We start from the raw sequence: 13,753 nt of genomic DNA on the forward strand, positions 1-13,753 counted from the left end.
CTCTCTCACGCACACACACACACACACACACACACACACACACACACACACACACACACACACACACACACACACTCTCTCTCTTCATCTAAGGCCTAAACAGTTACATGCACCGTTAAGAGCACCTTAATACAGAATCGCCTCCTGACTCCGTGTCTTACGGCTGCCTACAGATCAGCTGGCGCCGCAGCAGCACGGTGGCGCGGAGGTGGCGGCGGACCCCGGCGCGGAGTTCCGGCAGCCGCTGCCACCCGCGCCGTCGCGCCCGCCGCGCCTCGCTGCCCCCGCTGTGATCAGGGCTGCCCAGCTGCCACTGCAGGCACAGGCTGCACTCAGGGCGCCCCTCCAGGTAAGGCAGAGATATCTAAATTACTGGTGTAACACAGTAAGGGCACACATAATGTTAGCACTCGGTTTCTTTTGGGTGTGTTTTCATTGTTTTACTCAAGTTATTATAAAAGATTTGTGCATTTTTTTGTGAATAAATAGGCATTCCAATGGGAAGAACGGCCACTTTTAGTAATAAATAGGTTGTTTATAAACGTATTAGTTGTCACGGAAAAGTTAATCCTGTCCTAATGTCGATTTTGACAGTTTACTCTCTGACGTAATCAAGAGTCAGCTTTTTCTGTTTATTTTTGTGGTGATTAACAGCTGTAATATACTGGTAGAAAATTCAGTGCAACTGTGAAATTCCTTCCTGTAAATGTTTTATGTAAACGTTTATATGTTAAACAATTTCAGTCAGTTTTTGCAAAAATGAGAAATTCATTAAATCGACAGTTTTCCCTTGCCTGTAGAAATGCTAATAGACATTGTAAACTGACAATGTGGAGTGTCATTGTCATCTGGAAATTACTTAATACATTAGACAAAATGTTATAAGCAAAGTCGTTTTACAATTGTGTGTGCTGAAAAGGTGCCCGTCTGACGTCGAATAACTCCTTTTGCGTACAACTCGGTACAGACCTTTGCGACCTAAGATCGCCTGGGGGAATAGTGTACTGTATTCTCTTCTCGTATACTAGCTTTTCTTCTCTTCAGTGTACCATTTGTGATCTATTGTACCACCCCTATCACTTTCTCTGTGCCTTCGTTCTTCAGAAGTTTTATTATATTGTGCTCCACAGACAAGGTTTAATCTGCGATTGTTTTTAATCTGGCACCCACAATCAGCTCCCGAGTTACCGGGGAGTCACATTTTGTGAGGACGAGGTGAGACCGAATCGAACGAGGTGGCGTCGCTGAGATTAGGAGGTCGAAGCAGTTTTGGAGATGGCCGGGTGAAAAAATAAACTCGATTAGGAAAAAGAAAAATGAGAGTCAGAATGAGCCCTACGAGTTGGAATGAGCCCTGCAGTTAAGAGCTAGCAGGAAAGAGGAAGCGAAATTGAAAGGGGGAGGGAAGGTTGAGGATAAAATGGTAAACTGGCAGACACACAGAAGAACTGCCATCTCGAGAACAGCGGCAACCAAGTGACGAAGATGCCCTGCAGGGGCGCGAGTAGCTTGCTACTGCTGCCACTCTGTCGTGGTACTCCCGGTCTCTCCACCTGACGTGTCTCTCTTGCAGTGCAGTCCTACACCCTCTTAACATTTTCTCTCTAATTTTTCCATCATCTCCTTTTCTACCCTTTTCCAGTTTATTAATTGTGCTATTCATTTCTCTTCTCATAACTTTCTCTTTATCCATCTTTGCTTCTCACTCTGTTTTCTTATCTGTATTATTCTTCCAGGAAAAAAAGAAAAGAAAAAGAAAAAAAAGTTCATGTAATTACGGACCGAATTTAAAAATTCAAAATAATGTCATTCTACTCGTTACGAGGTATATTGTTAAACAGCATTAACATTATGCTGTCCACTGACACCACAATGGTTTCGTGCGCGTAAAAGTGGTCAACGGCTGGTGACACCACAGTGGTGTCGTGCACAATACCGTTCAGTAGCCGGCGACACCACAGTGGTGTTGTGAGCATAGTAACGCGCAGTGGCTGCCGACAGCACTTCAGTATCTTTTGCATTCTGTTGGTGTTTTGTTTAGGTAACACTAAGTTACACACGTCAACAAGATTTTTTGTTTTTATAAATACTTGTGCCCTTTCATCATGACAGCCGAAAAAGATGACACGATTATTTTCGATGACTCCGCAGACGTCTTGTCTAACATTCAGGACAACTTGTCCGATTGGGAAGAAGACATTGGATATAAAAAAAGAAGGAAAGTGAAGCTGAATTGTCGGAATATAGTGAAAGACGTCCGAGAAGAATTTGGCGAATGCTACGGTTGCCAACTGAATCAGATGAAGAAGACTGTGTACAGTGGCCAGACTTTGATTTACCGAGGACCAATAATAAATTTGAAGGATCTCCGGGCCCAAACATATTTCCCAAAGATACACAGATTCTCGAGGATATCATACAATTATATATTGGGAACGATCTATTTGAATATATTAGCAATGAAACCAACAAGAACTACAGTCAAAATTGCAATAATAGGAAACTGGTTAAAAAAAAGTCTTTATTTGTCAACGTTATGGGACCTGAACTTAGAAAATTGTTTGGGCTTGGTATCCTTACGAAAACTGTGAAAAAAACAAGGATCGATGATTATTGGTCACCATATCTGTCGATAGACACACATATTTCGCAAAACAATGTCCCGCAACCAATTCAGACGAATATTATAATTTTTACATTTTTCCGACAACAACAATAAACCGGATAATGCCGACTAGCTTTTCAAAGTGCAATTTGTAATTGATTATTTTTCCAAAAAGCTTAACGAAACTTTTAATCAAGTAATTGATACCGTGGCGTGGATGGTTAAATTTTAAAGTTTACAAATCGTCAAAAATTACGAAGTAAGGCATAATCACTTGGATGCTGTGTGATTCGAGTGCAGAATACATTTCCTCATTCAAGATATATTCCGGTGCTGGACAGCCTTTAGCAAAAACAGTGACTGAACTATTGACACCTTTTTAGGGAAGTGGATAATTATTATAACAGTGTAGAACTTGCAGAGAAGTTACTTCAAAAGAAAATTTGAGTTTGTGGAACAATATGGCAAAAATAGAGGATTTCCAAAAAAATTAAAGCACGCAAAAGTCAATTTGTTTGAAGCCTGTCATCAACTGAAAGGTGAAGTACTCGCATAGGTATGGAGAGCTTTCGAAAACTAAAACGATAAGAATGACACTCGAAGAAAATCCAGAAAAACCAACTACACAATAAAAAAAAACCTGAAAGTATATTAGACTGCAACAAATACATGAAAGGAGTGGATTGGGCAGACCAATATTTGAGTTATTACCCTATACATAGAAAAACTACAAAATAGTCAAAAAAGGTTTGCATGTACCTCTTCAATTGTGCATTATTTAATGTATTCCGTGCATCTCAATACTTCAGTACAAACACAAGTCTCTCCAATTTCACAATTTTCTATTGAAAGTGTCTAATTCGTGGATAAAAGACCATGTACATGCTTCTGAGCAAAACTTGGAGGTTGCCACTACATCGCGTATGTCTCATCGTGATCCAGTTGACAGACTTTCCAGTCACATAAAGGAACACCAGCTAATTTATTTCTGAAACGAATAAATGAAAACAAAGAAACTACAAAGTTAGTGTGCAAGTCTTGTTGAGTTGCGGTACATCTTGGGGACTGTTTTTCTGCATATCATATGAAAGAGAAATACTAAGTACCAACGACAGTGCAAATAAACAAATATACGAAACAAACAAATTTTGTATTTAATAGAGGGAAACATTCCACGTGGGAAAAATATATTTAAAAAGAAAGATGATGAGACTTACCAAGCAAAAGCGCTGGCAGGTCGATAGACACACAAACAAACACAAACATACACACAAAAATCTAGCTTTCGCAACCAACGGTTGCCTCGTCAGGAAAGAGGGAAGGAGAAGGAAAGACAAAAGGATATGGGTTTTAAGGGAGAGGGTAAGGAGTCATTCCAATCCCGGGTGCGGAAAGACTTACCTTAGGGGGAAAAAAGGACAGGTATACACTCGCACACACACACATATCCATCCGCATATACACAGACACAAGCAGACATTTGTAAAGGCCAAAACGGATGGATATGTGTGTGTGTGCGAGTGTATACCTGTCCTTTTTTCCCCCTAAGGTAAGTCTTTCCGCTCCCGGGATTGGAATGACTCCTTACCCTCTCCCTTAAAACCCATATCCTTTTGTCTTTCCTTCTCCTTCCCTCTTTCCTGACGAGGCAACCGTTGGTTGCGAAAGCTAGATTTTTGTGTGTATGTTTGTGTTTGTTTGTGTGTCTATCGACCTGCCAGCGCTTTTGCTTGGTAAATTTTGTATTTATTTACGTATGTGTATCTTCGAAATTTCACGGAAGTGGGGAACGGAGTCGAGAACTTACGAGAACTAACGATGAGATTAGTAAAACTTAACAGTTTATAATCTCCCACTAATGTCGAGAACGGCTGGCGACAAGCCGAGTAATCTGAATTTGTACGAGACGTGCAGACGGCAAAGTGTCGAGACAAATATTACGGTCAGAAACTTCGTATACGTCTCGAGGCAATGCAGCACACGGCATGCGAATTACCCGAAATATATTCACACAGTATTTGAAAATGAGAGCACGTTATACCATCTACAAACTTGAACAAACTTCTTAGTTTGTGACTGATTGGGAAGGACACACTAGCAGATACGAAACTAGACACACAGCAGATTGAACTTCATTAAGTCAATGAGGAAACATATCAATAGTCTCTCGGTGCGTATCTGTATGCACAGATGTGTGTGTGGCACAGTGCCGGCTCAGGCTCTCTCATTGCTCGCCGGAATGCCTCAGTAAAGGTCGTAAATGGTCGTGGGTGGCTAGATTCGGTGGCAGGACGAACTTCCGCAAGACGGAGAGCTCGGAGATGGTGACGATGACGACGTACCGCGAAGAGATGCGGAGGAGGCTCTAAATGACGGCCCGGTGGGTGGACGCGTGGCCTGTGATGTCCCACTAAGTGTTCGGCTGTGTAGTAGGTAGCTTTCCGTGAGACGATAGCTCGGAGACAGTGTCGGAGGTCCCGTTCTGAGAAGTGGTGCAGGGGACACACTCGGCGACTGCCACCGGTCTGACACACGGCCGGCACCATGCTCCTCGATTTTCAGCTGCGTGCGAACGTCAGTCCGGAGAGAGCGGAGCACTCGTTGGAGGACGGTCCGCATCGAGGGATCGCGGACCGTCGGCACCGGTCACGTATCGCCCCCTGACGAGTGGCCGTCGTGCTCGGTGTCGGGAGCTCCGTATCGAGGGACGGACGGTCCCACTGGACGGCAGAGTGACTGGCGTAGAGAGGCCTCGCGGTGACAGTATAGCTCGGTCGAGGAAGTTACACTGGCCGGCACTCAGAGGCACGCGGCCGGAGGCAGCGACGCAGACCGGCGCTCCCTGCACCCCCAGTGGTGGGACGTGCACCACTGGGAAATGTGGAGATTACTGGACACTTGGAGGGGGTGGGGGGCAGCACATTTATGTGCACTCGGGGTGTATTCCTGCGATCGCTAGGTTCTGTATACCGAGTAGGTGACAAAAGTGATCTCGTGCAGTGTGTGGCTGTACGAAGGGTACTTGGACCGTAGGTGCTGAATTTAACTCATTAACTTGTTTGTACAGTAACGAGAAGTTCGATTCTGTGAAGAGTCGAGGTTTTACCAGTCATCTCTTAAACTGAATGTAGCGCGGTGCTTACCAGTGTACTGCCTTTGGCTGTCGCCCCTCTGCCTCCAGCCGTGACCCTGGAACCTGAGAGCCCTTCTTTTCCGACACTCTTCAGAGACTTAACATATTTTAACAAATTTGCTACACCTTAAAACCCATTCGTAGAAAAGTAATTAATTGAAGAGCAACTCACTGTGTAGTACAGGTGTCGAGCTGCCCACAACCGTGTGAGTGAGACTGATAACTAGCTGGTTTTTGGACAGATCTTTTTTCAAACGAGAGCTTGTGTATTTTGACGGGAACAAATTGTGTCTTAGCAATGCGACCTAACGAGTCAGAAAGGGCTCACAGAAGTGAGCACCTCTCGTCACGTACTCCCGTCTGCCGTTGACGCGAGACGCTCCTCTGTTGTGACAGGGCCTGGACCCGAGAATCCGACACGTTCTGCAGCAGCGGTACCCGGGAGCGCTGCTGCGTGCGCAGCGCAACCCTCTGGATCCTTATGACCATCTGGTGCAGCATACCCAGCCGCAGGTGCCTCCACAGCCGCACCACCAGGAACCGCCCCCACAGCCGTCGCCGTTCGCTACTGCCGGTGAGTACAGACGTCCTCCTTGCCGTGCTTCCACTCCTCCCGTATTCGAATGTGACTGTGTTCTCACTTACCCTGTCAAGTAGTTACTACGTTTGTGCTTTGTCTCTGCTCTGAGGTAACACTTGCTGCTGTTGTGCAGATGATGGTTATTGTAGAACAGATGAGAATTTGGTGACTGCTGAGTAATTCTTAGTTGAGGCTTTATTTTAAGAATGAATCTACTTTCTGGATTCCACCTTGAGCAAAGTCCAATTTCATGAGGTTCTCTATGTTTTCCAAGAATGTTTCAATAATGTTATACTTTCATCAGAGTGTTTTCCTTTATTCCACTCAGTTTTATTTTATTCCATTAAACAGCACATTTGGTTATTAGTGCTGCTGTTTCTTGCAGCACAATTAGTGGTTTTACAGGGTTTGTCACCTGCAGTTTTCTTGTCATCAATTGCCATTATTGTAACTCTGTTATCTGTGTTCGCAAAACTCAGTGGAAAACACTACCTTTGACTAGAGATGGGCAAACTCGTTCCTCCCGGGGAACTAGTTCACTGGTAGTCATTCCTTTTTTGGGATCTGTTCATTTTTACTCGTTTATTTATTATTATTTTTTATCTAATTATGCACGCTATATGTGTTTTAAATGCCCAGGAAAAATATCGATTAAATGTTACTTGTGCACAATAATTCATCAATCACAAAATGTAGACTGGTTGTTTATTTTAATTTCCTCATTTGAATGCTTCTCAGAAAGCATCACATTAGTCAGCTGATGTGATGGGTCAACGACCTGAAGCCAGGTAGAGGGAGGCTAGAGCAGACGGGACAAAGTACAGATTACAGAACCTTTTCGTGACCTAGTACAGACTACCGCAGTCGTTGTTAACTTTCGAGGGAAGCTTATAGACATACCAAGCGTGATGACCTCAGTTTCAGTTTGTTTGTAGAAAACTATAGAAACCTCTTATCGGCAGCTGTGGCAACTCTGTAAATGCAGAATTTGTGTGAACTTCACAATTTCCTTTTTTCAGAACCTGGACAACCCAGCACAGATTTGAAGATTTTTTACAATTGAAAAAGATAACTATTTTTTGAATAATCAACATTTGAAACCAGCCCCAAGGTTCATACATGGAGACAGTCATCAGTTAATTGAGAAAGAGAACTTCTGAATAAGCACAGGCAGCTATTAACATATGATATCGAAATGACTACGAAATTCAACAATTCTTAAATTACCTATTAATGTACTTAAAACGTAAATTTTATTCATAAATGTGTTCAAAAATGAAGTAAAAGAAAATAATTACTACCAGTTCAATACTGGTAATTTTACACACATTTCAGTCGTTTTATGGAAAAGAGTGGGAAAAAGTTGACCATCAAACTAGTAGTAAATGGCTTTTTACAGTGGAACTTCGATTTTACGTTCTCCGATTTTACGTTTTTCACAATTTTACACCATAAATTTATAGCCCCTGTAAAGAACCCATAAGGTCAGTGCTAAAAATTCCCTGTTTTTACGTTTCTTTCTTGTAGAGTTTACTCAATTCTAAATTATTACTCATGTCTCGCTTGACTTCATCACGTTTTCTTCCTATTGGCATTTGATGTGACTGAATGAGTAATAAGTGGCACAAAAGACAGGCAGTTCACAGAGTGGTTGATGGTGGAGTTAAGGAAATATTTTAGGCTGTTGCAGAGGGGGGGAGGGGGGGGGATGTTAGAGAGGAAATGCTGACGTAATCCACGATCGGTGTTGCCAACACAACTTGCAATATTTAGCTTCACCGTGCAATTATGATGGCTTGAGTATGTTTCACACTACTTTTTGCAGTTTCTGACATAATCGTGACTCGGTGGCACTGTGAAGGCGACCAGGAATGAGGATGTCAATTTGTCGATTGTTATAGTGTCGTGGACATGTTAGTGACAGAAGAATCTCAGTTGCAGCAAGATCTCTCTGGGGAATATATTTGTGGTTGCACAACGTGCAAAATATTTGTGACAAGAAAGAATATGGATGTTATTGCTCATCTTGTCATTTGCAGCAATTTCAGATGTCCTTTTAGGTTCCTGCCTAACCACACACTCAGAAATCGCTTTATATTTGGTAAAAAGCCGTGAAATATTTGTGATAAGGAATGGTATGAATTTTATTGCTGCTTGTTTCACTTGCACAAATGTGAGCTGTCCTCTCAGGTTTTTACGTTACCACACACTTGGAAATCACCTCACATTTGGAAATAAATGGCTAAATATTTATTTCATCCTTCATTCTCTAACTAGACAGAAATGTTGAACAACATCGATTACTGCAAAACATAAGGTTATTATGATAATAACAAGCCTGATAGTAATGCTAAGTTGAAAAAAAATATTTGCATGTAGTGAATTGCTAACCTATAACCTCTATTTTGTATTGTGAATTAGTTATTATAAAAGCTCTTGAAGCCGTACATCGTTGAAGCTTTATTAATTGACATTTAATGATAAGTGTGACATATTTGTGGTACGGTAATTTGAATACACTGTTGCTTCAAAGCAGCATACTGCACTCGTACGTCACACACTATGAAGGAAAGGAATAATAGAAGTTCACACAGGAGTTGTTCAAAAGCGCTCAGGAAAGTCATAGTCGAAAGCCCACTAGTGACGTCAAAAAGTCGTGTGAAGTGGCGCCCATACTGCCACTGAAAATATGCTTTATTGGAAATATTTCCTATAGTGTTTCACATGTATTTCTTACTATTTCCTACATTGTTTTTCATCTGTTTCTGACTTTGCCATGTCTAGAGGCGAGGAAACTGTAATACTGCTGCTGAACTATTAATGGTTCACGCAGACAGAATGAAAGGAGTCAGTCGTTCATTCTTTTTTTATTTATTGTGAGTTGCGACCTGAAGGCCATAAGCATCTCTCAGTGTGGTTGCGTTATCAAATAATTGGATCATTCATTCTTTTTTTATTTATTTATTGTGATTTGAGACTTCCTGCGCAGTCTTTCTCAGTATTCTACCAAATGGAGCAGCAGTTTTCTGCAGAGCATCTTGTTTTATTTCTATTCTTTTACTGCTTCTTGCACAACGATAACAGCTCGACAGTGTGCTGCTTCGTGCACTGCATAATCCGCCCCCCAAGAAAAAGTTAATACAGCAAGAGAAAACAAAATGCTTAACAGCTCTATACAACAGACAGCACAATGAAACATACATACACACACTCGCACCGTGCAGCAGTGACATGCTGTAGCTGGCCTGAAACATTTTTTCCTTTGATCTGTAAGGGCATTGCTGTGGACAGATCTTTCTGTGTTTTGAAAGATGTTTCCAAATGGTGTCCAAATCAAATAGCCAGAACCATGTTTTGCAAACATGTTTTAAGCTTAGTATGTACACAGCTTGAAATATGTACTCGACCCAAGTTGCACGCAAACATTATGTTCTGACATCTTTCACCGTACTTCAGTTTGTGGTTTAATTCACTGTATGCTTCAATTTTTGCTTTTTGCTGGGGGAACACAAAGGGAAGATGTCTCGCATTTGTTGATGTATAATTGGTGGTTGTAGCATGTAGGAAAATATCTCAGTTTCCTTGTACCACACATACTAATTTCAATTTTTTGACAAGTTTTTACTTGTGACACATCTGTGATTTTTTAAGAACTGAAGAAATTCATTACCACAAATTATTGTATAAACGTTGTATTGTACATTTAGTTTCCTTCACTTATACACAGATTTTATACATTGTGTTAGTGAGTATTACGATTTTTACTCGTACATATGGTTTTGTTAATATTTTGGAGGTTTTAACATTTTCATTGGCTCTGCATTTTCCTCAATTTTGCGGTATTTATGTATGGACCCCATGAAAACGTAGAGTAGGGGATGCACTGCAATTAAATCATTCGTCTGTGTCACAACAGCATAAAATATAACAACTGTTAGTGCCATGTACGTTTTGAGTTATTAATCAGAACTGCCAGCTGAAAGATTGTAGGAATTGGTAAAATTACAAAAATTATGACTAATGAAATTGAACAGTTTCTTCTTCTTTCTCTCTCTCTCTCTCTCTCTCTTTTTTTTTTTTTTTTTTTTTTTTAAATAGGGGTACCTTTAAACAGATTTAAATTAAGTGACAAGTTCCTTAAGACAGATTATTCACAGTGGCATGAAAATGTAGGTATTGTCAATGCTCTATACATAGTTACTAAAGTCAGTCCCTCTGTTGGCTTCTTTGGGATGTAACAATCCCGCATTGCTCTCCCTATACGCCTCTTGTTCTTCCCGTCTTGTGCCACTTCTTCCCAATCAGTGATACCCAGCTCTCTGCTGTCTCAGGTCACCTCCTCTTACCATCTGCCTCTCAGTCTTCCAGGGGCTCTCGAGCTTTCCATCTTTTCGTCATATATCTGACGGACTATTCTGCCACGGTCCACTCCGACACTGAGGCTTACCCATTGCAAACGTCTCACTTCAGCGACATTCGCTACCGAGGATTAGTCCCCTAGCTTAACTATTTCTTTGTTTGATCTTTAAATCCACCTTTGTGTTGCTTTGTCAGATATACGCCCGAAGATTTTTCTGTACACTTTATTTTCAAAGAGTGAGAGATGGTGCTCTTCATTTTTGGTCACACTCTGTGCTTTGGTTCCATGTAGCAGTAGTGGCCTGATGATTGTGTTGTAGAATTTCAGCTCGCTTTTCCTAGTTCGCAGGATAGAAGTTTTTGGAGGGAAAAGTAAACTCTGTTTATGTTCCGTATCTTCTGTTGCAAACATTTCTAATTACACCAAGATATTTAAAGTTGGGAGTGTTCCTGAAAAGTACAGTTTTCCGTGTGAAGATAATAATGCTATTCTGCAATCATATTTTTCCTTCGTACTATCATATATTCTGTTTTTTATACGATAATTTTTATGCCTATTTTCGTGGCAGTTTCATTTAGCTTCTCGAACAGTGTTTCATTTTGACCACTGTTATTTCCAGTCAAAACTGTCATTTGCATAGGACAGTATATTTGGTTGCTTATCTGTAATGTTTCTATTTTTCACTCGTTTGGTTTCTCGTACCACGCTTTCCGTGGCAAGATTGAAGCCATTTCTCAAAACAGTCGGATACTGAGCCACAGTATGTCAGCCTGCCTTAACTGATGAGTTCCTTGGGGATTCCGTAGTCTGCCACGATTCCCTGCACCATTTCTCTGTGCACCAAACTGTAGGCTTTTTAGAACTGTTTCTCTTTGCACCGAATTGTAGGCTTTCTGGAAGTTTATGAACAGGTAATGGATGCTCTTGTTGTATTCCCATATTTTTTCATCTATGGTTTCGATGCTGAAGACACTGCTTGTTGTCAATCTACTTTTCCAAAAACCATTCTAGTAGTCCCCTGTTTTGTCCTCGGTATAGGGGGTGTCTCTAAAATATTATATGTGACAGTACTTTTATGCTGTGACCAGTTGGAATATTCCCCTGTAATTCTCGCAGTTTTGTTTATCTCCTTTCTTGTGTGTAGGGATAATGATTGATTCCCTCCATTCGTTTGGTATTTCTCCGTCTTTCCAAATTTTAAGAATAAAATGAAACAATTTTTCGTGAAGTTTACGGTTGCCGTGTTTCATAAATTTCCCTGGTACTCCCATCAGCTCCCACTACGTTGTGGTATTTTCAGTTTTTCTCAAATTGTTGATTACTTCTTCATATGTTGGGCCATTTACAAGCTGTACAGTAGGGCGAATTACCTCCAGCTTCTTTTCTAGTTCTGGGCTGTTCAAAAATAAGTTGTCAAAATATTATTTCCGAGCATTTAATACATCATCAGGTACAGTGATAATTTATCAAAAATAACTACGTTTAAAAGAAAATTAGGCTCTCTCGCTGTATTTACTGTACAGCAAATGTATGTGGGCCGTCCTTCATCCTGGCCACCTTCGAGTGAACTGCCCGGCAACCGTCGAAATAAAGGAGTCGATAGCCTTCACTGGCATGCGACGAATTTCCGTTCACAGTAAACGAGCTGAAACTCAAACTACTTGTGGCATTTTGAAGATGAGGTAACAAATTTTCTGCAGAACATTGAAAGAGAAAGGGAGCTGCTGCAGTATTGCAGTTGATAGCACATCGAATTAGGAACGTCACTTCAATTCGAAATAAATTCTCTGACTGAAAATATCTCGGTGTCAGCTGTGTTAAGTGCAGATTTATTATCTATTCGTAACATAAGAAAATTTGTGCCGGACTGGGATCCGAACCCAGATTTGTCATCCTATTACGAGTGGTTGCCTCGACCACTTCAGCCATCTGTACACACCTCCTGGACTGCTCCAAATTTCTGTATGTTGCACTGTCCACATTGCTGTAAGATAGCCATTCTACTTTGGAAATGAAATGTGGAATAGAGAACCAACAATTCATGAAAGACTGCAATTAGAGCATAAAGTTCATTAATTAGAGTGCTTAGTGCTGCCAGCAGTTTGTACAGGGAGACCTGTGAGGGGACGTGTGAGTACATACAGTCTTGTTCTGACGATGGCTTGTGCACTTGTCGCCGGGGCACTTGAGTTTGTACATAATGTTCGAGATTTACGTGCGCCTGATTGTTGTGAGCTACCGTACCGCTAACTAAAATGTCACAGCTGTGCTGTGCTCGTGTTTTACTTTCGACAGAATTCTCAGTTGCTTTACTTTTCATCGTTGTAGGTGCCATTGTGTCATCGGATGCTCAAGAAATACCTGAAAGTGTGACCGAAGAGCTGGAGAAGTTGGAAGAAGAAGGCGTTGGAGCGATACTTGGAGAACTGGGCGACGATGACGAACTGCTTGGTGAGTACCGAAATTAAAATGCTTCCGAAGCCTTGGCACAGTGCGACTTAAACACACTATTTTAACTACTACCACGCATTTACCTGTAAGACTGGAAACAAAAATATTTTATAAGAAATAGAGCGGTAAGCTGACCCACAAGTTGGCTACGGGGTGTAATTTATATTTAGGTATTGTCTGCAAGAACAAATTGTCAGAGTGGCGTTGGATAGCTGCAGTCTCTGCTGCAATCTGTGACATATGTTAAAAAGATTTTCCTCTTTTCGTTTTTTCTGTTGTTTCTTATTTGCGTTTAGAAAGTAATGAGTTTTCCTCTCACTTTGTACTTGCGTGTCCATATATTATTGTCTTTTGACGATGTGTGTATCGTAATATGTAATTGAATGTTTTGGTTTGATGTAAACTGTTTTTCTTTTCTTTCGGATAAGCTATTGTTAGATAATTTACGAAAAATTATGGTGATATTTGATGTAAAGATTGATTTTAAGAAACAGCAGGTGATTTGATTGGAACATACAGCCAAAATTTATCATTGAGAGACAAAAAGAGTGAATGAAGGTGTTCTGGCCGATATGAAGTACTTACCGTCTGATTTTTTGAAAACCATTAGGTGGAAAAGTTTGA

General features: G+C 41.1%; 1 protein-coding gene across 1 annotated transcript in view; it reads left to right on the forward strand.

Moving 5' to 3' along the window:
• Nucleotides 1–13,753, forward strand: part of LOC126109551 (histone-lysine N-methyltransferase 2C-like) — a 417,507-nt gene that overhangs the window by 145,323 nt on the left and 258,431 nt on the right. The window contains exons 32-34 of the mRNA XM_049914567.1: nucleotides 174–349; nucleotides 6,135–6,312; nucleotides 13,007–13,129. Coding sequence (XP_049770524.1) covers nucleotides 174–349; nucleotides 6,135–6,312; nucleotides 13,007–13,129 — 477 coding nt within the window. The remainder of the gene's footprint in view (nucleotides 1–173; nucleotides 350–6,134; nucleotides 6,313–13,006; nucleotides 13,130–13,753) is intronic.

Source organism: Schistocerca cancellata, chromosome 12 (assembly GCF_023864275.1).
Source record: "Schistocerca cancellata isolate TAMUIC-IGC-003103 chromosome 12, iqSchCanc2.1, whole genome shotgun sequence".
Lineage (NCBI taxonomy): Eukaryota > Metazoa > Arthropoda > Insecta > Orthoptera > Acrididae > Schistocerca > Schistocerca cancellata.